This window comes from Ambystoma mexicanum, chromosome 5p (assembly GCF_040938575.1).
Source record: "Ambystoma mexicanum isolate Mex_15411 chromosome 5p, UKY_AmexF1_1, whole genome shotgun sequence".
NCBI lineage: Eukaryota > Metazoa > Chordata > Amphibia > Caudata > Ambystomatidae > Ambystoma > Ambystoma mexicanum.
Genome location: NC_090930.1, coordinates 1,157,977,742 through 1,158,005,559, shown reverse-complemented (window position 1 = coordinate 1,158,005,559; position 27,818 = coordinate 1,157,977,742). Strand labels below are relative to the sequence as shown.

General features: G+C 47.2%; 1 protein-coding gene across 1 annotated transcript in view; it reads right to left on the bottom strand.

Annotated features, from left to right (window-relative positions):
* Positions 1 to 27,818, bottom strand: part of CARMIL1 (capping protein regulator and myosin 1 linker 1) — a 1,545,633-nt gene that overhangs the window by 686,752 nt on the left and 831,063 nt on the right. Inside the window, exon 10 of the mRNA XM_069613644.1 lies at positions 23,212 to 23,300. Coding sequence (XP_069469745.1) covers positions 23,212 to 23,300 — 89 coding nt within the window. The remainder of the gene's footprint in view (positions 1 to 23,211; positions 23,301 to 27,818) is intronic.

Here is a 27,818-nt window from a genome sequence, read left to right as displayed (position 1 = left end):
TGAGGCATTGGAGCTTGAACATTTTTTCACAGCAGCATGGCATGTTTTACAGGCGTTGTTTGGGCAAAGCAAAGGCAACTTGAGTGTTATTATGTGAAGGAGGGGTTGGAGCGGGGGAAGATACAACAATGGGGCTGTCTTTTATCTACTGGTGTTAAGGTCAAAGACAAATGACAAAATAAGTGTCCTTACATGGAGGAGCATGACATTTTTACTGGCGTTAGGGATACATTTAACATGTGTTCTTGGGGGGAATTTGTATAATGATATGATATTAATATAGCGCTTTTGCCAAAGTGCTGCACAGAGAACATACATAACATGCAATTATCACTGTACTCATTTATCAACCTCGGCAGGATGAAAGGCGGAGTTGTTTTTGCCAGGATCTGAACCTGTAACCTGCAGATCACACTCAGATCGCAAGAGCGAGCTCTCAACCCACTGAGCTATTTCACCGGCTAGCCAGCAAGGACATATATTCTTACTGTGGCACGGATTAATATGTTTTTACTGGCATTAAAGCAAAGCCAACAGGAGTATGTTCTAATGTGAGGATACTGGAATATACTGGCAGAGCTAGCATGAACCAGTTTTGTTATAGAATCATTATTCCCATTAAGGGGAAAACAAACATAAGTATGTTCTTATGTGGGAATACTGTCATATATCGGTTCACCATAATGGACATGTGTGGGCAAAATCAATATAAAAATGTTGTATGTTGTAAATACTGGTAGAGTACTGACACATAGTGGGCAAAGGAATTGTAAAAATGCCTTAGAAAATGCTCTTGTGCATTGTTCGTGACTTTGCATCTAATGGACTTTTTTCATGCCTACAAAAACGATTGAAAACTGTGGGTTGTTACCTAATTTATCAGAAAAGTGTACTGTAAAATGCACCATTTTAACCCTTATTTCAAAAATATTCTCAGGAGGAGAACCCCCTGAAACTCCTTTAATTGGTTCATCCTCACTCACTACGCTCAGTCACTTCTGTGCATTTGTCCGGGGGCATGGGCCCTACTACATTAGCTGCAGGCCCCGCTTGTTACACAATGCTGGCTAAATCTCTGGTGATTTGGGGTGAAAGATGCATCTACTGGGCCAAAGAAAGGCGTAATATCTACTCAGCCTCCTGTGCGCTCTCAATAGCGCAATAGGTTTAATGGCCCTTCTCACTACCAGCTTTCAAAACTGCCACCCACCCCGCCCAAAATGTTGAGGCTGGCTCTGCCACTGAAGGTAAGGCAGGTTTAATCTCATTTTTTTGGAATCCATAGGATTCTATGAGTATTGTCAGATTTACCACAAGCGGTAATAACAATGCAGTGAATCTGATGTTTTTTCGGGGTGTAATATGGCACATACTACACCACAGACATACCAATTGTAGGTAAAAAATGTACCTGCCATTGGTATGTCCTGGAAGCACTGACAATGCATTACACAATGAACCAGGGCAGTGAATAATATGGGCAAATAAAAGAGCACAGGTGTTTATACAGAACAAAGGTAAGTATTAAGAATAATATGTACCTTTTTGGGATGGACTGACATTTTTCTTGTATTCAGATTGGATGCGTGAGGAGTCACAAATGAGGATTACGCATTCAGTAATTTAATTCACGCTGCACATTGAGTAATGATTGTGTGTGATGGCAAAATCTATTGGCTTTGTTAATACTTGTTTTATTACACATCTACCCTCCAAAATATTTTCAAAATATTTCCCGACATAACGTAATTTTATAAGAAACATACACATTTCAGAGATTTTATAAACTAAGTAGAAGCCTGCGATAGCAATCCACTAGTAATCCAAAAAGAATGCCATTTTGATTGAGGTTTTGTCAGAAACACAAACATTTCCGATATTTGTAAAGAAGCAGCATGCCGGTCCCATTCTCGCTTGAAAATGCAGTAGAGTTTTTCGTGTTTGTCAGAGCCAGGCCGAGCACCGAGGGCAATGAAACGTCTTAATAATTGAGCTATTATATGGAGTCCTAGCTACAAGAAGATTCCAGCAGAGTCGAACGTGTGAATACCCTGGGGACGTTGCATGGTTAATGAGCTTACAGTCAATACCTCAGCCATCTCTAATGTGGTGAGGCTGAACGCTGACAGACCCCCTGCGCGGCATCCCGCCCTGCCGCTACCTCAGGAATGAACTTGCGCTGCGTTGCACTCCAGAGCCCAATGCAACTCACTTCATCCCAAAATATGTCTGTCTACTAAACTGAAGGGCAGGGCCAGCTGGAGAGGCACATGTGCGCGGGTCACACGTTAAAATGATGTCCGAGAGCCCCTTTCCCTCATCTGGTGAACGTCATATGTCGAAAACGAAAATGCATTGCTGGCAGTACGTTTATGGTATTTTAAAACAAAAGAGCAGTGGACATTTTTTGGAGCGCAGGCATTTTCAAATGGTGCAATATTGTACTCACAATACACTTGCCTGATTACACAGTCAGTATATAACTAAGACTGGGAAGCATTCTTAAATGAGAGACCAACGAAAACACAAAGGACTTACACCAGTCAACACGGAAAGCCTCAATAAACTAGCCCTCATTTCATTGCAAATCAAAACAATGCAAATTACTTTAGCCATTATAAACAATGTATCATTTTATTTGGAAGATGTATGGCAATTACTCTAGCTATTTTAAACAATGTGTCATTGTATTTGTAAGAAGCATGCTATCTTTCTAATTCAGAAATGGCTGCTAGTTTTGGCTTGTTTCCAGAGAGCTTCCTTACAGACAGTCATCCAAGATGGCTGCCTCCATGGCTCCATGGCTCAAAGAGTTCGGAGATGGGCATGGCTCAAAGAGTTACAAAATGGGCAAGAATGGGTGGGATTAGCCATGAGGATTACATTGGCTAGGGACAGAGAATGGGAGGGATTACAATTCTGTATGCCTTCTCAATTGTCATCTCCATTGGAAAAGCATTACAGACCCTCATTCAAAGCCCATATTTAAAGCTCTTATGTTAATGACAATAGTTGTGGCTTAAAGGTAGCACTTTCAGCCCAAACTAAAAGAAGTGTGATTATAGCATGTATCAAATATAGCCTGCCTGCGAAAGTAACCAATAAAGTATAGAACACTTGTATTCAGGGATGGACTAGTAACAAAAGGAGGCCCTGGATTTTTTTTCAAAGAAGCCCTGTATTAAAACTTGTAAGCGCACATAGCATATGAATTGTGCGTGCTTGCATGGTGCAATGTAAACATTTCAGAACAACGTCACAAAAGAGGCCAATGGCATAGAAGCCCACCTGAAAATCAACAGACTTCCCTGACAGCCAGTCCACCACTGCTTGAATTATACTAAATGCACTATTATTGTTTTAAAAAATGTGGCTGTGTTCATGTTGGTAGAGAGTTTCCCAGACCCCCCTCTGTTTTGCATACCAAGTAACTTAGGGTTTTACCCTAAGTTACCAGGGAAATCCAGACGTGGACCCCTTGTTCACTATTCTTAGAGGGGCACAGCTTCACCTCACTGATGATGCCCCACAAGGTTGAAACACGTGTCTGGGGTTGTTGTGGTACTCTTGTTCAGAGGAGAATTGCCTAGCATTTCGGTGCTGGACTGCCCCTGTGCAGGACAAAGACTTGTATGTGGGGAAATTTCTTCTCTGTGAAAAGAACAGTGAGCTAAAGACTTGGTTGAGACTCTCCCAGGGGCCATCCACCCAAGAACAAGTCAATGGGCTGTGTTTGTGCTGGTAGAGAGTTTCCCAGACCCCCCTCTGTTTTGTTTTAAAACAAGTTAGTCTAATGATTTGAGAAACTTGGTCGATGTATGGAATGTTTCAGAGTGCATTTAACTATCAATTATCTGGGTGCAATACACTTCTCAATTCCAGTATCTTAGAATGTAGATGGCTTTAGTTCAATTTCAATTTTTCAAGAAAACCAAAACGAGGCTCATCAGATTAAAAAATAGATCAGATTAAATGGAGAAATCAATAAGATACTAACTGAGGAGAGCATGATGTTCGAGGTATCCAAATGCCAGAATGTATAAACTCCAAAATGCACTGCTGTCTCTCACACTGTGCTCAGAGATATGCTAACCTCAATCAATAGCACCAGCATGCACTTCATTTTAATTACTACATTAATAAGAACGAGGAAGTATCCAAGTAGAGACTCATCTCTATTTTTGGCAAATTCTGCATTTAATTACGCTGAACAGGAAAGTGTTATTTACTGGTACTTTGCCAGTACAACATTGGACGCACTAGATATCCTATTCCTAGTCAACATTCCTTTTCAGAAGTAAAAAATAACAATTATACTTACAGGAGGGTGTGGCTACATGGCCACGGACTAGGACGTGTTCCTTCTGGGCTCCTGCTGATCCGACATCAATCCTGTCATGTAACTACTCCCAAAGCCTGCAGAGCGACACTACCTTGAAGCCATGGCCGTGGGAACGGATGAAGCATGCAGCGGCTGAGGAGCCGAGCGAAAAACTAATATTCATGGAGTTATGAGATAATGAAGTTGGCTGGATCTTGCAGTGACCGAAATAAAATGGCGCCTACTCGAGAACAAAGGGACAAGCCTTTGTTCGACTGAATTGTAATGTGGAAGTATCATGCTGCTGCTTAACAAAAGGAGACTCTGCCCATTCCATGGAGAACGTACTGTAAACGAAAGCGACGGCACTGCACTATGCTGACGCACTGCAGAAGCTTACAGACACTCGTCGGATGGTGGACGAGTGCAAATAAGTATTGTGTCTGAAAAGTCCGGAAGAATCACCAAAACAAAGTAGTGGTGAACTACAGGCGGGCCGTGGGTGTAACGCTCACCTGATTCCCGCAGAGGCGCCGGTCTTGACTGGGTGAATGCCGTATCTTCAAAGGTGATGTGTAACACACGGTTGGCTCTTTGGGCTGGACCTCTGTGCACTGTATGTCTGACTCGAAGAGTAAGATGTCTGCAGATAGAAAATATGGGATTAATGAACTGGGGTTATTGGGTGCCTCTCTCCTCTTCCCTTTCTCTTCTCCTGTAGAACCCCAAAGGTTAACGCCCTCACCTTAGGTAAGTGAACGCCGAGCTCTCCATCTGCCTCGGGGCAGGGTGCCGTAACCAGTTTCTTCACTGGATAAGGGTGCAGGCCACTTGACCTCAGAGGACTGCTGTCCGTCGTTAACTGCACGAACGGTAAGTTCTGGGCACTTCAAATGTCTTAAAAGTCTTTTGTAATGATATCTCTTGTTTTGCAGGGTTCCGGCGATGGCGGATGGCGGGCTGATGAGAGTTGAGGATCGAACCCGCGTGAGGAATAGAAGCGCCTGGAAGCACGTAAGTAAGCGCTTGTAGCCTGCTTCACGATGCGCACTAACTGTCCCTTTTATCTTGCAGGTACAAGTTCGGAGCTTTAGAGAAGCTGAAGGGTGCTGGAATACCCACTGGATTCGGCGTGGGAAGGAGTAATGGCACGTGAGTAATAAAGTTGCCCAATGTCTTTAAACGCACCTTCTTTTGTCTTTCAGATGCGGGATGCAGCACCGAAGGCCTCCGGAGCGTGCGAAGAGCTGGTAAGCTTTTGTCTTTCAGATGCCGGAATGCGGTGCGAAGACCTCCGGAGCATGCGAAGAGTAGGTAAGCCTTTGTCTTTCAGATGCCGGAATGCAGCGCGAGGCGTTGGTGACAGCCGATGGACCAGGTAAGAGATGCGCTGCCACTGAAGACCGTAGTGCTAACCTGTTCTTTCTTTGTCTTTACAGGTGCTGCTGAAGACTGGATTCCAGGATGGTAAGCCTTTGTTCCCTTAGGCCCAGGATCAGAAGCAGAAGACACAATGAGCGTTCTGCTGCAGAGGATGCAGAATAACGCAAAGCAAGATTCATCCATCGGGTGTGGTTTAAATAGCCTCCTGTAGTGCTTAGGTGTCTCCTTCCACAGCCACGCCTAGGTAAGAAAAGAGTTCCTGCTTTCCAGAAGAGCTCCAGTGTTCTGAACCTAGGGAGTGGCTCCTGCCCCACCCAACAGGAAAAGTAGTCCCAAACAGAAGAGGATCAGGGGTTCAACTGGCAGGTAAGTAAGCAGCATGGTCTGCTGCAGGTAAGTCCACCCAAGCATTATGAGCCCGGCGCTTCCAGCGCTGGGACTGGGCATCTTTATGAGCCTAGTGCCACTGGCGCCAGGACAGGGTCCAAAAGGTCCCAATTGGGACTGGCTGCCACTCGGAACCCGGGTTATGGGTCTGCTTCCAAGGGAGTCGGGCAAGTCCTGATCTTTTGGAAGCAGAGATCATGACAGCACCCCCCCTCAAGGCCCCTCCCAAACCGGGCTTCTCCGGGGGTTTGGGCTTGTTAGGAAATGTTCGATGAAATCTTTTGATTAGACGAGGCGTGTGGACATATTCTGCAGGTTCCCAGGATCTTTCTTGGGGACCGTAGCCTTTCCAGTCAATCAGGTAAAATAGTCTAGATTTGGAGATCTTGGAATCCAGGATGCTTTTGACTTCAAACTCGAGTTATCCATCAACTAGAATAGGTTTTGGAGATGTAGTTAGTCGGGTTTGAGGTTGCACAGGTTTTAATAGAGAGACGTGGAAGACCGGATGTATCTTCATGTGAGGGGGCAAGTCCAACTTGACCGCTACTGGATTTACTATGGTAGTGATGGAATAGGGACCAAGGTATCTTGGGTTGAATGTGCGTGATCCTTTTAGAGGTAGATATTTGGTGGATAACCAGACTTGATCTCCTACTTGATATTGGGGGGCTTCCTTCCGATGTTGGTCTGCTCCTTTCTTGTATTGTTCTTTAGCCCTTTGAAGGTGAGAACGGCTCCCTTAAAGGCTTGGGTGATTGTAGAATGCAGGTGGTCTACTGCTGGTGTTCTAAGATCTTGGAGTGGATCCAACTCCGAGGTTCGAGGGTGACTACCGTATAAAAGAAAAAACGGGATCTTCCCAGTTCCCGAGTGGACAGAGTTATTGTAGGCATATTCGGCTATCCAAAGGATATCTTTCCAAGTTTATTCAGTTTGTTGTAGCATGCAGCGCAAATACTGTTCCAGAGTTTGATTGGTCCTCTCGGTTTGTCCGTCGGTTTGAGGGTGGTGGCTGGTCGAAAGTCTCACATCAATTTGAGCCGACCGACAGCAACTTCGCCAAAAATGAGAAATAAATTGACTACCTCGATCCGAAATTAGAACTGAAGGAAAACCGTGCAGTCGGACGATGTTTTCGAGAAATTCTCGGGCCAGAGTTGCTGCTGTTGGTAAGCCTTTGAGTGGAATGAAATGCGCCATCTTGGAGAATAGGTCCACGATTACTAGGATCGTATTGTATCCGGAGCATGGAGGTAGATCGGTGATGAAGTCCATAGAAAGCGTATGCCAAGGGCGAGGCGGGATGTCAATAGGGCGTAAGAGGCCGGCTGGTTTTTCCTTTTGACTCTTGTTTTGGGCGCATACTCCACAGGACATTATAAAGTCTCTGATATCTTTTTTCCAAGACGGCCACCAGAAGTAGCGCTTGATCTTTTCCGAGGTCTTGGTCATACCGGGATGTCCTTCCATTAAAGAATCGTGATAACAAGAGATTACCTTTTTCTGTAAATCTGTGCTGGGCAGGTATAACCGTTCTTGGAAATATAATAGGTTGTCCTTCACCGTAAAGTCCTTTCCCTGCAGATGCCAATTCTGTATGTCTGCTGGAGTTACCAGTAGCCTGGCTTTATCCTTAACTTCCTCTATGGATTGTGTGGCGATTACACCTAGAATTCTTTGTTCGGGAATGATAGGTACAGGTTTAGGATTGATCAAATGTTCTTCCACTCCCATCCGAGAAAGGGCATCAGCTTTACCGTTTTTTGTACCAGAATAGTGCCCAACGGAGTTGCCTAGAGGATTGAGCTTTTGCGGTTTTCAAATATTGCAGGTTTCGGTGATCTGTAATCACAGTAACGGTGTGTCGGGCCCCCAGAAGATAATGCTGCTAAGCCTTAAAGGCGGACTTGATAGCTAGAAGTTCCTTATCAGTAATAGTGTAATTGATTTCAGGAGGTGAGAATTTGCGGGACCAAAATGCCACGGGATGCAACTGTTTGGTTACTGGGTCCTTTTGTGATAGAACTGCCCCCATGGCAAGGCTCGAAGCATCAGTTTCAACGATGTAGGGGAGTTCTGGGCGAGGATGTTTTAAGATCGGTGCAGAGATAAATCTAGTCTTCAAATTCTGGAAAGCTTGTTCCGCCTCGGTAGACCATTCAAAACGTTTGTTTTTCTTTAACAAGGCGGTGATGGGCTGGACTATTCGAGAGAATTCGGGGATAAACCTGCGGTAAAAGTTAGCAAAGCCTAACATGCTTTGAACACCTTTTACGGAGGATGGCGATGGCCATTTGAGAATTGCATCGACCTTCTTTGAATCCATACGCACTCCGCTAGGTGATAATATGAATCCCAAGAATTCAACTTCAGTCACGTTGAAAACACATTTTTCCAACTTAGCGAAAAGTTTGTGTTGACGCAATCTCTCGAGGACCATTTTCACGTGTTTCCGATGTTCAGTTTCCGATGAAGAATAAACGAGGATGTCGTCAATGTAAACAACAACACACACATCTATGAGCTCTCTGTGGACATTGTTCATAAAATATTGAAAGGCGGCCGGGGCATTGCAAAGTCCGAAGGGCATGACCTGATATTCAAATAGCCCATACTTGGTGCGGAAGGCCGTCTTCCATTCATCGCCCTCTTTTACTCGTACCAAGTGGTAGGCTCCTCTAAGATCCAGCTTTGTATATATGCATGCTTTTCTGACTTGGTCCTGGAGTTCAGGGATCAAAGGTAACGGATATCTATTCTTAACGGTGATCTGGTTCAGGGCGCGATAATCTATACAAGTTCTAAGGTCCCCTTCTTTTTTTGGAACGAAGAACAAAGCTGAGGAAGCAGGGGACTTGGAAGGACGAATAAACCCATTCGCTAGGTATTGATCCAGGTATTGTCGGAGGTGAAGATTCTCAGGCTCGGTGAGGGCATAAATTCTACTACAAGGCGGAGTAGATCCAGGTATCAGGTCTATCTGGCAGTCATAAGACCTATGAGGAGGTAGAGAGTTAGCCTGATCCTTCCGGAAAACATCTTGGAATTCTAGGTAATCAGGAGGTAACTGGGGAGCCTCCGAGGAAATTGCTGCCAGTGCAACACCAGGTCGAGGGTGACAAGTAGAGACACATTCTGGAAACTGAACCGTTCTTGCTCGCCAATCAATCTGAGGATTGTGCTTCTCTAACCAAGGAATTCCTAGAATAATCTGGAACTGAGGGGCCTTGATCACATCGAACACAATCTTCTCATGGTGTCCATCTTGACTTACTAGCGTCACTTCTTGGGTGGTATGCGTTACTGGTCCGGAGGCTATCTCCGTACCATCCACCGTAGTAATGACGTCCTTTACAGCCTTTGGACAAAGAGTCAGATTCATCCTCAAAACCATTTCATGATCCACATAATTGCCGATGGCACCGCTGTCGACGTAAGCTTCAATCACATGTAATCGATCCGGATGTTCAGGGCTAATGAGGACCATAGGTATCACGAAATGCGAGGTCACGGAACTGGTTTTAACGCTCGGCAAGAGGACCTCTATTCTTGTCGGGCGAGGTTGTTTCCCTGCTCAGAGTTTGTGACCCTGGTAACTGCAGCTCCTACTGCCTTCTTGGCTGGTTTCACCGGACAGTCTCGAAGAAAGTGCCCCGAGTTTCCGCAATAGAGGCATAATTGCAGCCGTTTTCTCCTTTCCCGCTCCTTTTGTGTTAGTGGTCCTTTCAGGCCCCCTATTTGCATGGGTTCCCCGGAGTCTACTCCTTTGGTAGGAGTTGGTGGTTTGGAAAATACTCGAGCATCAAACTTGGAACGATCGGCCTTCCTGTTCTGCAGTCTGTGGTCAATTTGAACGACTAAGTCAATATAGTCCGAACAGTCTTGCGGGGGATTCACTACTTGGGCTAACACATCTTTGAGCTCTCCACGTAGACCTCTATAAAACAGCGTAATCCTTTTGTCCTCAGGCCATCGAGTTTCCGCTATCAGTCTGTTGAAAGACGCAATATAAGCCAAAAGGTCTTGATTACCCTGTCGCAATGAAAGGAGCTCATTGTCCAAGGCCTGCCCCTGTGAATGTTTTGCAAACAGTTTTTCCATACTGAGCTGAAAAGCTTGAAAATCATGGAGAACCGGATCATCTTGATTAACTAGAGGGATCGACCAGTCTGCCGCATTGCCACTAAGGTACGGAAGCACGAAAGCTACCTTAGCTTGATCAGTTGGAAAGGCTGCTGGCCGGCATAAGAAGTGCAACCGGCATTGATTAATAAATACTGCAAACCTCTTTGGGTCACCAGAAAATCGTTCTGGCGGATCCAGAGGTACATTCCCAGGTAGGTTGATCTGCACTGGGTTCGTAGAGGATGTTGAAGGAAGATTTGCCCCTGATGCGGGTAACAGAGTTTGTCCGGCTTGTGACTGTAGCAATTGTCTAGCGAGATCGTCTGTTCGCTCCTTGGAAATAATCAGTTCCCTTCTTAGAGCATTCGTTTCCTGACGGGCTGCATGCACTTCTGCTCTTAGTTCCCCAAGTAACTGGGCTAGCTGGTCGGTATCCGAGGTTTCCATAGCGCCTGGGAGGGAGTTTTGCGGTAGGCTTTGCGTTCTATAACGCTCACCTGATTCCCGCAGAGGCGCCGGTCTTGACTGGGTGAATGCCGTATCTTCAAAGGTGATGTGTAACACACGGTTGGCTCTTTGGGCTGGACCTCTGTGCACTGTATGTCTGACTCGAAGAGTAAGATGTCTGCAGATAGAAAATATGGGATTAATGAACTGGGGTTATTGGGTGCCTCTCTCCTCTTCCCTTTCTCTTCTCCTGTAGAACCCCAAAGGTTAACGCCCTCACCTTAGGTAAGTGAACGCCGAGTTCTCCATCTGCCTCGGGGCAGGGTGCCGTAACCAGTTTCTTCACTGGATAAGGGTGCAGGCCACTTGACCTCAGAGGACTGCTGTCCGTCGTCAACTGCACGAACGGTAAGTTCTGGGCACTTCAAATGTCTTAAAAGTCTTTTGTAATGATATCTCTTGTTTTGCAGGGTTCCGGCGATGGCGGATGGCGGGCTGATGAGAGTTGAGGATCGAACCCGCGTGAGGAATAGAAGAGCCTGGAAGCACGTAAGTAAGCGCTTGTAGCCTGCTTCACGATGCGCACTAACTGTCCCTTTTATCTTGCAGGTACAAATTCGGAGCTTTAGAGAAGCTGAAGGGTGCTGGAATACCCACTGGATTCGGCGTGGGAAGGAGTAATGGCACGTGAGTAATAAAGTTGCCCAATATCTTTAAACGCACCTTCTTTTGTCTTTCAGATGCGGGATGCAGCGCCGAAGGCCTCCGGAGCGTGCGAAGAGCTGGTAAGCTTTTGTCTTTCAGATGCCGGAATGCAGTGCGAAGACCTCCGGAGCATGCGAAGAGTAGGTAAGCCTTTGTCTTTCAGATGCCGGAATGCAGCGCGAGGCGTTGGTGACAGCCGATGGACCAGGTAAGAGATGCGCTGCCACTGAAGACCGTAGGGCTAACCTGTTCTTTCTTTGTCTTTACAGGTGCTGCTGAAGACTGGATTCCAGGATGGTAAGCCTTTGTTCCCTTAGGTCCAGGATCAGAAGCAGAAGACACGATGAGCGTTCTGCTGCAGGGAATGCAGAATAACGCAAAGCAAGATTCATCCATCGGGTGTGGTTTAAATAGCCTCTTGTAGTGCTTAGGTATCTCCTTCCACAGCCACGCCTAGGTAAGAAAAGAGTTCCTGCTTTCCAGAAGAGTTCCAGTGTTCTGAACCTAGGGAGTGGCTCCTGCCCCACCCAACAGGAAAAGTAGTCCCAAACAGAAGAGGATCAGGGGTTCAACTGGCAGGTAAGTAAGCAGCATGGTCTGCTGCAGGTAAGTCCACCCAAGCATTATGAGCCCGGCGCTTCCAGCGCTGGGACTGGGCATCTTTATGAGCCTGGTGCCACTGGCGCCAGGACAGGGTCCAAAAGGTCCCAATTGGGACTGGCTGGCACTCGGAACCGGGGTTATGGGTCTGCTTCCAAGGGAGTCGGGCAAGTCCTGATCTTTTGGAAGCAGAGATCATGACAGTGGGATAATGCAATGCCCACAACACTTCGGCTGATAGGGGCAACGTAGATGACAATGGAGGTGTGGTGGAGTGGAGGGCCGTGTCCTGGACCCCCAAGCGCTTTAACAGAAATGCGGCATGAAATATAAGGTGCTAGTCACATTCGCGCAATGGAGGTGTTACGGTACAGCACTGCCAAAGCAGCTGTGTACTGGATGCAGCCAGGCACAGGAGACGGGGACTCAACGGAGAAGCACGGTGCACGTACATAGTACGGGCTTGTGAGCCGGTGAGAGAAGACAGGGGGCATGCTAGTGGGGACCCCCGCAGTCAGGACACGGTAAACGGCACATCCAAGGCGGCCTTTAATACTTGCACATTGGATGCTCATCTGGGCAGGCACTGACACAGATATACATGAGAGGAGGAATGAGACAAAAGGGCTTGTGCTGGAGGCCAGGTTTATGAACACACAGGTGCCTGCAGGAGGTACGAGCTAGGGGGCCAGGTGATTCAGAAGTGACACTTGGTTAATAAAAAGAGAGGAGACTGGAAATATCCACGGAAAACGCGCATGGTGGGCAGCGCGCACCATAGAATGGAATAAGAATGAATAGAATGGAAGGAAGTTTGTCATTTCCTATGCAGTGAGGAGAACATACAACTATGCAGCTGAGTCCTGCGCACATTCAAAGGCACACTAAGTGGATCCTGGGAAACCAGAACACGGCGCTATGACACACCCTGCCGCAGAAGCACTGCATGTCATTGGGTGAATACATAATACCTCACAGGCCTGGCGCTACGAGGAGCTAAAGAACATGAACTGCCATATGGAGAGCATGGAACGTAGGTAATGGCCAATAATGCATTAAGGGACAATAAGAGCTGTACTAGGATCTGATAGGGGCTGCCCCCTACGAGCAGTTTGCCTGGTGGAGGCACAAGTGATAGAACAAGTAGCCTATGAGACAAAGTGCAACTTGTTGCAAAACAACACCCGAAGCACATGAACCCCTTCTGTCACTGGACACACGATTAAGCTGACGACACAGGGCTCCTACCCAGAAGCCCAGCTGTGAACACAAATAAGTGATCCAGGCACTGGTAGCCGGGATTGAGCGAGCGCGTGTGTGGATATGGCATCCAAATGAGCCAAAGGGAAACAGCCAACTATGGAGGAGTTTGTTAAATCAACACCAAATGCGGAATGGGGTAAAACCAAAGAAGCAGGATATGCAAGGCGAAGCAAGCCCGACACAAAATTATCAAAAAATCCAGGTGGCCATAGCAGATCTGAAGATGTCATGGGCCCATAAAATGGACACAGCTATCACGGATTTAAAGATTTCGCTGGAGCAGAAAATAGACGCTTTTAGCGTGGATGTTAATCTTTTACGTCAAGACGTCAGGAAGCTGGCGGAGCACACAAGGGAGGGAGTTGGGGTGTTTCAATGAGGGGAAAGGGGTGGGAGTTGGGGGAGTTATGGGAGGGCGAGTCTACAATCACAAGCCACAGAGGAAGGTGCTGAGGGTGGGGGCGGAGATGGGGGGTGTAGGAAATGGATCGCATGGGAGATCGGAGATTAGTGACCTGGAATGTGAGGAGATTGAATTCATACATTAAACGAAATGAGGTGAGGATGTATTTAAAAAGAATGAAGATAGATATCGCACTGTTACAGGAAACTCACCTGAACAAAATAAAGCAGGAGGTAGTAACGAGGAAATGGAAAGGGACAACCCTAGGAGCAACGTACTCGGGGTACGCTTGAGGAGTCCTTACATGGATAGCGCTGCATGTCCCGTTTAAGCTATTAACGTCCACCCTAGATAAGGATGGGAGGATGGTGCTAATTAAAGGAATGGTGGAGGGTAAAGAATTAAACATTATAAATGTCTATGTCCCTAATCATGACACCACAGTTTACTTCAGGAACCTATATGTTAAGATCAGCCCTATATGGAGGGAGCGGTTATATGGGGAGGAGATTTTAATTGTACTCTGGACCCGAGGTTAGACAGATCAGACGAGAAGGCCGATAGGCCTGCCCCAGCAGCAAAGGCCTTGATTAGCCTGCTGTAAGATTTTAGGATGATAGACGTATGGTGAATGCACCACCCATTTGATAGAGGGTATTCACATTATTCCGCCCTGCAGAACCAACACACTAGACTAGACTATATATTTATCAGATCAGAACTATTAGAATCTGTGACGCAGGCAGACTATAACGCTATAATTCTCTCGGACCATGCGCCATTGATAGCGACGTGGCGGAATTCACCCCTTACAGCGAGAATCCCGACATGGAGATTCAGGGCTGAGGCACTGAAAGACACTGTATTCACAGAAGAATTGAGGAAGGACATACAGGAGTGTTTTGAGCACAATACCGGTAGTGTAGAATCAGCTGGGATGCTGTGGGAGGCATTCAAGGTGGTGGTAAGGGGTGTGGCAATAGAAAAATCGAAAGGGCTGCAAGGAGGTATAATACGAGAATTGCAAAATGCAGAGGGAGTTTAAAACGAAGATGAGGTAGGGGACGAAATCCCCCATGTAAATCGAAGCCATAAGCCATTTACAGCAGGTATGCAGGAACCATTAGGAGAGACTATGCAATTTGAATTATAGGAACTATGTGGAGAGACAACATGCGTAAAGATATAAACCAGTCAGGTTGCTAGCATGGCTATATAAAAGTGAGACCCCCCCAGAGAAGCAATTAGAGCACTGACAGGAGCTGATGGCCGGACACAGGAAACTCAGGAGGGAGTGAATTAATGTTTTTTTGACTAGTACAAGAAACTGTATGCTGACATTATAGACGGGGAAGAAATAGACATGAAGGAGGCGTTATCAGATATTGCTTTGCCCAAGCATGATGCGACGGAAAGGGAGAGCCTAGAGGTACCAGTGACGTTGGACGAGCTAGAACAATTGATTAAGACACTACCTACCAACAAAGCCCCGGGGGCAGATGGTCTCCCGAGTGAGTTCTACAAAGCATACAGGATGGAATTGCTCCCCCGATGCTAGCAATGCTAAACAAAACGTTCAACAAAAATACATTACCTGCATCCCTTCGGGAAGCAATAATCATTCCATTACTTAAACCTAACAAACCAGAGACGGAATGCGAGTCCTAAAGACTGCTCTTGTTGCTTAACCAAGACAGTAAAATACTCACGGCAGTAATGGAGAATAGGTTGAGGCCTGTTATAAATAAACGTATCCACCCGGACCAGATAGGGTATGTCCCGCGCAGGCTTATATCAGATAACATCAGGAGGCTCCACCATGTCATAGATCAGACAGAAGGAAGCTCAGAAGAGATAGCGATAGTCTCACTGGATGCAGTGAAGGCCTTGGATTCAGTAACGTGGCCATGGCTACTGGCTGTTTTGAAGGAATACGGGGTTGGGCCCATGTATCTGAAGTGGGTCCAATTGCTGTACAGCAATCCATTAGCCCGAGTTAAAACAGGGGCGATCATATCAGAACATTGGCAATTGAGCAGAGGCACCCGACAGGGATGCCCATGGTCCCCCAATCTGTTTATTTTTAGCACTAGAACCCCTAGGGGCGTACCTGAGACAGCAATATGGAGAAGTTGGGATCAGCACCAAGGGGGGACAAAATTAGATATCGATGTATGCAGACAATATGCTGTTGTACCTGAAGTACCCTGTGGAAAATCTACAATATATTCTAGAGGTTATGGAGCGGTATGCGATGCTATCTAGCACAACAGTCAATCCCTGTAAATCAAGCATATTCCCCCTAGTTAGATATGTAGGTGTGCCACAACATAAACTACCGGTATTACAGAGTAAGTGGGAAACGGTAGCGTTCTGATACCTGGGAATAGATATATACCACAAGGTTGAGGGTGAGTACAAGCAGAACACTGAGAAAGCAATGGGCCTCATTACGACCCAGGCGGTAAGTTACCGCCTGGGCCGTGACTTTACCACCATGGCGTAAACTACGTTTACGCCATGGTGGTTGGCGGACTTACCGCCCCATTCCGACCTTGGCGGGGCGGTAAGTCCCCAATCCCCATTTATCCTTCCCCATTCCCATTTTTGCCCCATAGGGCATAATGGGAGTGGGGAAGGCGTTAATTACGCCACCGTAAATTACGGTGGCGTAATTAACTCCATGGTCCCTTAGCGCCATGGATTTTAACACCTGCTAAAAGCAGGTGTTAAATCCGCCATGGCGCTAAGGGACCTCGTACTCAGGCGGTAAGGGTCGGCGCTGTTTACGCCGGCGTAAACCCCTAACCGCCTGAGTCGTAATGAGGCCCAATGTGTAAAATTGAGAATAGTAGGACATTTTGGGGCAAACTACCTTTAGCCATGATGGGGAGGGTAGCGCTGTTGGAGATGGTGGTACTGCCCAGGCTATTACATTATTTTGCAAATATTCCATATATGATACCCAAGCGATTCTTTGATAAGATACAGAGTATATGCAGGAGATTCATATGGCATAATTCCAGGAACAGAATTGGTTTATGGAAGCTACAAAACCCATATGAACAAGGGGGTATTAAGATGCCTAACTTTGAAGTGTACTACTTGGCCAGCCAACTCCAATACATGGCGTGCTGGTTGGCAGATGATCCCACGCCTGAGTCTAGACTGCTCAGGGAAGAGTGCGCCCCTCACTTTCTGGATGAATGGATGTGGCTGTTGAAACGGCAGCGGGTAGGCGAGACGAAATTACTGGATCTGGGCTGGGAAATATGGCAAAGGGCTTGTAAGGTAATGGGGAACTTGACGCTGTGCTCCCCACAGATGCCACTAGTGGCACTAGAAGGGGTGGATGGACAAATGAGGGGGATAATTAGAAGGCATTGGGAAACAAAAGGCATAGTGACCGTGGGGATGTGTGGCAGGACGGGAAGGCGATAGGATTACACCGAGGACAATACATAACATATGCTAGGTTAATAAAGAAGATAAGAGGGATGTGTCCTGAGGCAGTGTTGGCACAGGAGCCGGATGCGGCCATAGAAACGTTCTGTGATGTGTCTGAAGGGGACCATGAAGTCTCCCGGATATACGAAGTGTTGATGTCCAGGGTTGGGAAGGAGGTGATCAAGATGAGACGAGACAAGATTGGGAGGGGGGGGGGGCAATGGAGGATGGGCTGTGGACCAGGGCACAAGGTTACCACAAAAAAGTATGTAGACATGTAAGGCTGCAACAGATTCAGCTGTTTGTTATTCACAGAGCATACATGACCGCTAAGAAGTTTAAAAATGCTGGAACACAGGTGTGCCCAAAATGTGGAGAGGTGGATGCAGGAATGGAGCATATGTTTTGGGCATGCCCTGAAATAAGGGGTTTCAAGAGGGAGGTAGCGTGCCGCATAGCAGAAAAAGAGATAATCTTGGATATAGACTCCCTGTGGGCATGCATGCTAGGGGGGTTCCCCAGGCCGTGGAAACTCAAACATGTGAGCAAACTTAAAGACTTAGAGTACATACTTGCCAAACGCAGATTTGCAATGAGCTGGAAGGCGAACAGAAGACCAAGAGCAGAAGCCTGGTGGCAGGATCTCCAGAAATAGGCGAATGCTGAAACAATAGTGTGGCAAGAAGCTGCAGGCAGAGAGGGGGAGGAAGAAGCAGACACATTGCCGCTTGGAAACACTTGGTTGCAACATTGGCTGGGTCGGATCGGGGAAGCTCAGAAAAAGATAGTCCTTCAGGGGCAGAAATGGGGGGGATGCCCATAGAAAGGAACTGAGGCAGGTGGAATTGTGGTGTAGGCTCGCGAGGGGGAGGATGGGAGTGGGGGGACAGAAAAATGAAAAGTAATTATGTGTGATAATGGGAATGCATAACTGGCACCACCCTGCACGATGCTTAGGCTGAAATTAATAAAATTGTTGAAAAGAAAAATTATACTTACTGATGTAAACCTCATATGGCAATAATACAAATTCTGAAACAATGAGGTTTAAAGGATTAAAGCTATTTTATGTAAAATTGAACTAGAGCTTTAGAAGTGAACTATATTTAACATACAGGCTACATTTGATGCGGATTATAAGCTTATGTCGTGTACTTTTTTCATTGCATTTCTTGCTCTTTACTTGTTTATTGCATTGAACTTCTAACCGTTGTTATGGGGATTTTGTTCTACGTCTAAATTATCTAGATTTTCAGAAGGTTTGGAGTTTTGGTTGGGATGTTCGGTCCCCTGTACAAAGTTTTAGTTTTGAATTAAAATATTGTCCAGTGCCTGGCACATGGTTTGACGGAGAACCAAACTCCAGGGTTCGCGAGAGTTTACTTACTGGGTGAGGTGACAAGCCTTGTTGATAGTTGGCACTGGTGGTTGGTGGTTATCCACTTTCTGTGCAGATTATCTTGATGCCAAGTATAGATATTTTGATGGAAAATGTAGATACATCAGTCAAAGGTTGTTTCTGTACATGCTTTTTAATGTAGTCGTTAACACGTGACAGGTTTTGGCAACATGAGCCATGTAGGTGAAACAAAAAGCTGACACGCGTTTCAACCATAGTCAACCGTAGTCTTTATCAAGGCAAACACAAAGTAGGTGACATGGATGCCAGAAGAAAGAAGTTCCAGTCAGCAAGTCTCCCTGTTAAGGGTGCCCGCTGCAAGCTGGATAGCTCATCTCAGAGGATTTCTCTGCAACTCCGCCCGACGTTGCTAACATCGGACGGAGTCGCAGAGAAATCCTCTGAGATGAGCTATCCAGCTTGCAACCACCAACTGCCAGCGCCAACTACCAACAAGGCTTGTCACCTCACCCAGTGTCTAAATGATCTATTTTCTTAACTTTGCGTATGATATGCTGCCATTTTGTTTTGTTTTTTTAGGGTGGGGCGATTGAAAGATTATTCATTTACGGAAGAACAAATTGCTTGTTTTTAATGTTTCCTTTAGCTTTGGAAGGAGCATTGTTTTGTTCCAGTTTGGTTCTGGACCCTAGCTCCTCGTCCAGTTGAGGGCATACACCTTTTAGTGTAAATTCTCGTGTACACTGTGCATTTCTTTAGCACGAGAGCCACAAATTACACAGATCATTCAGAATCAGAATCAGAGACTTAGGTGATCATTACAAATCCACATTTATTTTTAATAAGACATAACTGCAAACCAGCAAATCACTGTGGAAGATATCATCCACTGTTAACATACAGGCCTCGTGAAATGCACTGGACCAATAGCATAGTCAAAAACTTGTTTGAAGGGCTCGTTATCATTTTCATGATACTCGACCCTGTGATTGAGAGTCCCTTCTGAAATTTGTTTTATTTGTTTCAAACAAAGAAAATTAATAAAACATATACATCTCTTAATTTGCAAGGCAGATGACACATGCCCTGATGATCACAGCATGCGCCTTTTAAATACCTGTGAAAACCAGATTGTTCCTGTTGAGTGTGGTTAAAGGGCCACATTTCGTGCCAAGAAAATTACCAAAAATCATGAATACTGGGGTATTTTAGCAATACCACTACCACTATGGTTAACCTCTGAATATATATTTTATAAAATGTTCTGGCCATTTCCACCAATGTAAATGTGGAGATCGATAGTTTACAGTAGTGGCTTACAACATTATTGTACCTTTTTTTTTTTTACAATGCGCAAAACGGTCAATTATGACCCTTTTCCTTTATTACATAGATATGGCAGTGAGACGGGGCACATCAGGGATTTGTACCTTTTCATCTGCTTACAATGGCCCAAAGAACACACTGCTTACACTGTATCAAAGTTACAGTAGAGCACAATTAAAAAAATAGTTAAATATGTTTGGGGTATTTTAAAATATTTACCTATGCCTCTCGAGTAAAGGTAAAAACAGGCAGACTTTTAAGCTCAAAATATGCCAGAGGACTTTACATTTGGCGCTAATGCCTCCAAACTGTAAACCGAGAGTACAGTAATTCTGCTGCATTTACCATTGCTGTCAAATTTTTATGACACACTTAATTCTGTATTTCAAACCAACTTTCAAAGTGCAAGATTTTGGGTCAATACTTTAGAAGATGGAAATTTTCCAAGTTAGGCTCTGACACTCTAACGCAAATACTAGCGGCAGTGGTGGTGACAAGGTGACATGCAGTGGGCTAGAAGAAGGGAGCAGTGTGGCCTTGGAGGTCTAGGACCATCACCTGCTCTCTGATGCTTGCCCCAAAAACAGTTTATGGAGGATATGTAGCCTCATTTTTAGGAGATCTAATACCAGCCTGAGAACTCTACTGTGGTCTGAGAAGCACATGACAGATTCTGAAAGGAAGCTTGAGGAGAGAGGAATGGGCCACTTGCAGACTTACATCAGTAAAAGTCAATGGAGCTGTGTACCGGCCATAATAAGCCACATCTGTTTTATTGAAAGAAGCTAACAAGCACTACCCGTGAATACTACCACAGGCCCATTCACCCCAGTCCATGGGCTACCGTAATTGTCACGAAAGAGATAGTTCATTCGGGTATCCTCTGGAACTAGCATACCAGGAAATATAGGTAGACCATTTTCAATATGGCGGACAGCTGGTTTCTGATCTCAGTGTGGGGCATTTGTTCTACCTGCAATTCAGAGCACCTGGGGAAATCATAGTTCACCCATCATTTATCCAATCTCCAAACCTGCTTTCAATATACTGTGAGAAAACTGAGGGTACCCACACTCCTATTCCCCCTGGATCCTCTTCTCAGGTGGTCAGGGAAAGGCCATCGCTTTTGGATCCTGACCCTGGGAGTGGAGAAGCAAGGGAGGATCACCTGGGTGGTGGGTCCTTGGGAATTGGGGGTGGGGTACACACAGGCGAGACATGGTATCCCCCTTTCCCTATGAAAGACCAACCTAACCGTTCCCCAGCCATTATGGGCTATTGTAAGACATCTCGCCTCATTTATTCTCATGTGAGTACTCCCACATTACTGAGGTGAGGAAGAGGCGACTAGGAGTAGTGAATACCAATAGGTATTTTCACCACTCTGGTACTGAGACGAAGAAGACTGTAAATGCATACCATTGGGGAAGTCAGGCATGTCCCACTAATACGTTAACTAGAGGTCAGGCAATTGATCTTACCGACCCACACCTGTGGGGCCTTAATACTCCTAGGGCGTATAAGAGGTGGGGCTGCACGCCATGAAGGAAGGCCTGTGTGCCAGCAAGGAGAGCAGGGGACGAAACAGGCTGGAGAGAAGTAAGTCAGAGCCAGGACTTGGAGCTGTGTGCTTCCGGAGAAGTAGAGAGACGCCTAGGCAGAGTGCGGGCCGTGAGAGGGTCCAAATATTTGGACGAGCTCCTGTTGTCGATAGCAAAGCAGGAGGCTGTGTTCTGCCCGAAGCCCACAGCTGCCGCAGCAAGCAGAAGAGCGAGGGAAGTGCTCAGTGGTCCCGCAACGGATACTGAAGCTTGTGAATCGAGGAGGATCACAGAAGGAGAACCGGCAAAGCTGCAGAGAACGGTCGCGCATAACCGGTGACTGTAATCAAGGGAACACTCTGTCCGGAGCACTCCGCTGCTGTGTTTTCTGAGAATGCCGAACAAACGGAAATAAGAAAACTATGAATGTTGAATGATCTGAAAGTAATTGAGCATAGTACTGGATGACGAAGTGGACTTTTCTGAATATGGGGAACTCCTGAAAAGGAAACATTAAGAAAATATTGAATACCAAACTGAATGAAAATGTTGTGGTCAAAGCTGTGAGATGATGAAAGGCAAATGGCAAAGTGCCCATTTATAAGAGTAGAAGTGTAAAAGAGCCTAACATAAATGTGAAGAATAAACAAGACCACTACAAAGTGAATTGGCAAAGTCAAGTGAACTTTATGAATAACTACCATGTCGCAAGGCCAAAGACTGGCAGAAGCTGTGTGACACATGGGGGCAAAGTTAAGAGGCTAACCAGGAGAAGACATGAGAGTGTGAACCTGTACAGACAGCCAAGAGGCCGTCATTAACCTCATTCAAACTAATTACTTTCTTGGAAGTGGCACTGTAACATTAGATTAGACAGTAGTGCCTCTAGCACATTAATCTTGGATCAAGCAGTTTTGGAAAAGGGAGCCTGGAAATGGGAGGTGGGATCCATATTCAAGATTGAGGGAATGGGTATAGGGACCACCCTACACAAGAAAACCCCTATTGACTCATTTTGTACATATTCTGAGAATAAAAGTTGAAAATATATCTATATAGTCACATGACTCATTACAAATCTTGCCACACCCAGTTTATAGTTTCTCCCACTGAAGTTGTTAAGCTGTTTGAAATGATTTTCCACCCCTTTCTTATTGCACTGATTGTTACTTGGCAGCTGAGGGTTTGAAAACTCTACCCGCCAATTTAACGTTTGGTGGAAACGTCATTGTGGCAACTTGTCACATTGTGATTGGGTGACATCTCTTCACAGAATATGGGGTCATTGGTGTGCTCCAAGGGAGATGGTAGGCTGATGATTTACAGATTTTCTCTACTCACAAATCAACAGGGAAACATTGTTGCCTTTGCACACATGACTACAAGCATATTTATCTCTGAAGTGGTGTTGCATGGAAATCCAACGGTTCATAAAGTTGAAACTTGACGGTGACAGTAACCAATGGTGCTTTCTATAATATTATCAGCGGAAGATTCCATTGCTTCTTCTTGGGCATTTGGGGAAAACAAATCTTGCTGACTTGTTACACATGCTAGACTAAATATGCAGAATTTGGAACTATTATTCTGATGACCACAGTGCTTCATATTTGCACAACTTTGAGGCAAAGGTAAACCCGAATCCCAAATTCTAAATAACTCAGAATGCAATTGTTAAGCAATTTATAGGTCATCGGGCAGCATTCCCATTGCTCTGATAAAACATTTGACTACATTAATAAATGGTAGGTGTGTACACTATCATAGGCTAACCTTCACATTAAAGCAAACTAAGACTTATGTGTTGCTGATGCATGAGCAGATATGCTGATTGAGTAGACGCCCTTTTTTAGGGCGCCATTGAAGAACAATGTACTTTTTACATATAAAACCTTCTTACATGCGGAGACCTGCATTTTCTAGTAGCAATTCTTCCAACCAACTGGATCTGTTCACCACTCGGAGAATCTGGTCACATACATCTGCTGACTGCAATGCAAAGAAGATATTACACATTAATGGTGGGTTAGCTGAAAGGCTTGCATAGAAGCAAAACAAACAATATAAGTAACACCGGCATTCTAACAAAGGTCACCTTAGCATACCCACATGGCTCGGCACGGTAGGCAAATAGGTTTGGCCAATTTTACAGCTTAACAAATGTTTGCTGCCCATGATTATAAACTGTATATCCTTGGCGCTAGCGATGCAGTCGCTCCTTTGAAGCCGCCCGTAGGAGACCCGCCGCCGCCACAAATATCATGCAGATTCCTACAAGTAACACGATCACCGATGCTACCCAAGATGATCGGAACCACTGAGGCACATCTGGGTCGTGGATGAACTTCTAACGCGTGTGCGTTGTGCCCGAATCCACCTTTCGAGTCCAGCACCCGGCGCCCTCTGTAATAACCAAGATGGCGGATGCCCGGGGGCCCAGGAGGGGGAGACGGACAGCGGTCGAAAGAAGGGGGGCGCACTGACACTCGCCGCCGCCCGAGCAGCAGTGGACCCAGCGACGTGGGACAACCCAGGAATAGCCCCGGCTCTGACCTCCACCTGAGCGGTGCGGCGACCGCAGCGGCGACCGCAGAGGAGCTCCTGCCGAGGACCCTTCCGATTCTCGGAACAGACAGCCCCGTGGCGGACTGCTTTCCGCCTCCCCCTCTTGGCTCCAGCATTAATCCGGGCCCCTGAGCCGGAGACGCCGAAATCCAGACCCCGTCAGGGCCCAGGTGAGGAAGCCTGTACTACGGGAAATCGGCAGCAACATCCCGCGCTGGGGGAAACACAGGCGCGGTGCCTTGCCCTTGTCGGAGGGCACTCCAGCAGCAGCGAGATAGACCAGCATTATCCCCCCGACGTGGGAGGAGGCGCCGGGGGTGCGAGGGACCGGGAGGCACCAGGAGGCACCAAGAGGGCCCCCCATAGCCCGCACCAACAGACTCTAACCCCTAGAGCCTCAAGAGGCTGAGACGGCCTCCGCAAAACATACGGGGGGCCCGGCCCGCCACATAAGCGTCACCAGGGACGGCCTGAGGTCCGGCCACACCGCCAAGCACCTTACTCAATCACCCAAGAACGGGCCCCTTCGCCACTGGCCGCCTAACATCTGCGCACCGTCCCTGCCCCGGGGGTCAACCAACGCCAACAGAGGAAGCGGCCCCACTGCAGCAGAGCCTAAGCAAAAGAAGGACAGCAGAGGCACGGACACAACCTCTAGGTTCACTACCGCAGACAATTTACGAACCAACACTGTCCCAGCCTCTCCAGCTAAAATCCCATAATCACTAACACGTGTCCTCCACATTCTTCCTGGGGCGCCCCGGCCCACACCTTCATCTAGCAAACCCACGCAGCGCCCATTGAAGCAACAGACCCCTGGCGCCTACCTCACCTGCAACGACCCACGACGATTCCTGTTGGACACTCTCAAACAACCTACCGCCCACTGCATGGGAAATTGCATAATTGCATCCCTGGGAGTCCCCCCGGGAGTGCTCCCCTACGAGATCTTCCCTACTCTCTTGAGTCCGCTGGTGACCACCGGAGCCTCCCCAGTGTGACCCCCCCGCTCACCTATCATGTCCAGGCAAACGAAAGCCAGTAAGGCAACAGACATCCCCACTATGTTTGCTGGCGCGGACAGAAGCAAAAAACAGGACTCTATCAAATTGACCCCGCAAAAACAGCTGGAAGAAAAAGATGCTCTAGCCACTAGGGTGGACCTGGTAGCCTTTATGGCGGACATTAAGTCTGAATTTTGCTCCTGCCTAGCAGACCTCACCTCCAAAATAGAACAGAAGGATCAAAGAACAACAGAGGCGGAACAGAGGCTGGTGAAGGTTGAAGATCGGTCACAAGTTCACACTACCACCCTTAGGGAGATCCAACAAACTATTCATGTAATACAAGACAAATATGAGCTGCTGGAGTTTAAGCAGGAGGACCTGGAAAATAGGGCACGCCGCAATAATCTCCGGATTCGGGGGGTCCCATCCTCTGTCCCAGACAACAAGCTAACGGAATACATAGGAGATTTCTTCCAGGCCCTGTTACCGGATCTAGACAAATCCCAGCTCCTGCTGGATCGGACCCACCGACTGCGCCCGCGCCGGGGTATGGACTCGGACCCTCCCCCAGATGTGATCACCAGGGTTCACTTCTTTACAACCAAGGAGGTCATTGCAGCAATCAGCCGTACGGGAGACAGTCTCTCGTTCCAAGGTTCCCCCCTTCATATTTATCAGGATCTCTCGCTACTCACCTTACAGAAACGAAGGGCGCCCCGCCCCCTGGCGCTTTTTCTTCAAAAACAACAGGTTCGGTACAGATGGCTGTTCTCCAAGGCACTGCAATTCTCATACAGAGGCACTCTTCGACGGATCAGTCATTTGGAGGATGCAAGTTCAATCATGCAGCCAACCTCACCCAGTGAGACCTCCTCACCAAACCTAGACAAAGCTGGGGACTCTGAACCTCCTCCCTCCCCAAAGCCCAGGTAGTCATCGTGGTCAAAGATCCAGCGAAACCACAAAAAAAGATAATTAAGGATGACGCACACCACAGAAACGGGACGCCCCCGCGGACTACGGTCCCAACAACATCCACACCGGGCACTTGCGATCTTGCCAGAATTTAGATCCGCCACCTTCATCTTGAAGGAACAAGCCTAGCGAGCGGCGGCGGCGGACCATTCCCATGGTTCATAGCCATTCCAGGGAGACTTTCCAACTGCTGTTCCCTGGAAACCCGCAGTTCTCAAGACGAGATGGGACAGTTGGCCCCGTTGGCCAGGGAGGGGCCCGTACCCGAAAGGTCGGTCCCCCCACCAGTTAAAGTTGCGGCCCCCCGTTGGGGCGCCGCTTTAAAACCTCAAGTGCAGGATGGTACCATAGTAGCTCTCGATAGACATGGCAGCTGAAGCAATAACACACGACCCCCCCCAACCCAAACGACGGAAAATGTGACCCCAACGGACCACCAGACTCTGCGGATCCTCTCCCTAAATGTGAACGGACTAAATTCCCCTAACAAACGGAAGGCAATTCTACTAAAACTCCAAGATGAAGATGCCATGATAGCCATGCTTCAAGAGACCCACCTGTTGCCGGTGGACGTAACTCGGTTCCGTTCCCGGCTGTTCCCGCTTCAATTCTTCGCCTCTGGTGGAAGCAAAAAGGGAGGCACTGCGATCCTCTTTCAGAAAGACTTACACCCGCAAATCCTAGAAACAAAAACATGCTCGGAAGGCCGGTACACAGCGGTCAAATGCCTTCTTATGGGAGACCTATACACCCTGGTCTCAGTCTACGCCCCCAACACGGGACAATCCCTCTTCTATGACTCTCTGGGCACAGCTCTTGCTGGCTTCGTGGAAGGCCAAACAATCATGGGGGCGGGACTTCAAGGGGGTTCCCGATCCCACCAAAGACATATCGCACCCCCCAACTCCAAGCGACTTTGCCCAGGCTCTCAGCCTCCTCCGGCTCTTCAGGTCCCTGGAGATAATAGACTCGTGGCGAGTGTTCCACCCCGACGAAATAGACTACTCTTTCTATTCATTTGTCCATCGCACCTTTTCAAGGATCGACTTGTTCTTGATCTCCTCGCAAACTTTCCCCTCTGTCAAAGAGGTCTCCATTGGCACCAGAGCCATATCCGACCATGCTCCAATGCTCCTGGAACTCCGGGCACAGAACCCCAACCCTCATAGCCCACGTAAATGGGCACTATATGACCCGATCCTCAACGACATGGCCACCAGAGACAAGATCGCAATAGGCATAAGAAACTTTTTTGAAGAAAATCCCGCCTCAGACACCTCGCTAGCGAACAACTGGGACGCCATGAAGGCTGTAATAAGAGGCTCCCTAATAGCTCAAGGAGCGGCTTACCACCGAAACAGGCGCCAAGCCCGAATAGCCCTAGAAAATGAACTAAAAGAGGCAGAGGCAATACAAAAGGAAAAAGGCTGGTCCCCTAAAACGCAACGGATCATACGCACAGCAAGGAAAAAACTGGAAGCCCACTATGCGGAACAGACCGCTCAACTGATGGCGAAAGCTAAGCAGTCATATTACGTAAAGGGTAACAAGGCCAACAGGTTCTTGGTAGCCAAACTAGCCAAACGCTGACGCGGTAACACGATCACCAGCCTGCGTGATCCTAACAGAGTCACGCACTACTCGGAGCCTGAAAAGCAACGCCTCGCAAAAGACTACCTGGCCCAAATTATGAAGGCAACCCCACGGAGCCTACCGCAACAGATGGAATACCTACAGGAGGCAGCAGTACCTCACCTCCCCGATGCAGCGAGAGACGAACTGGAGGAGCCCATAACGGGTGAGGAGGTGGAACAAGCCATCAAATCACTGAAAACACGGGCCCCTGGGCCAGACGGCTTCTCAACTAGGTTTTACAAACTGTTCAGAGCTCAACTGACCCCTCACCTGGTTACCCTATTCAACTCCTTCAGGGAAACGGGATCGGTGGCTCCGTCGATGC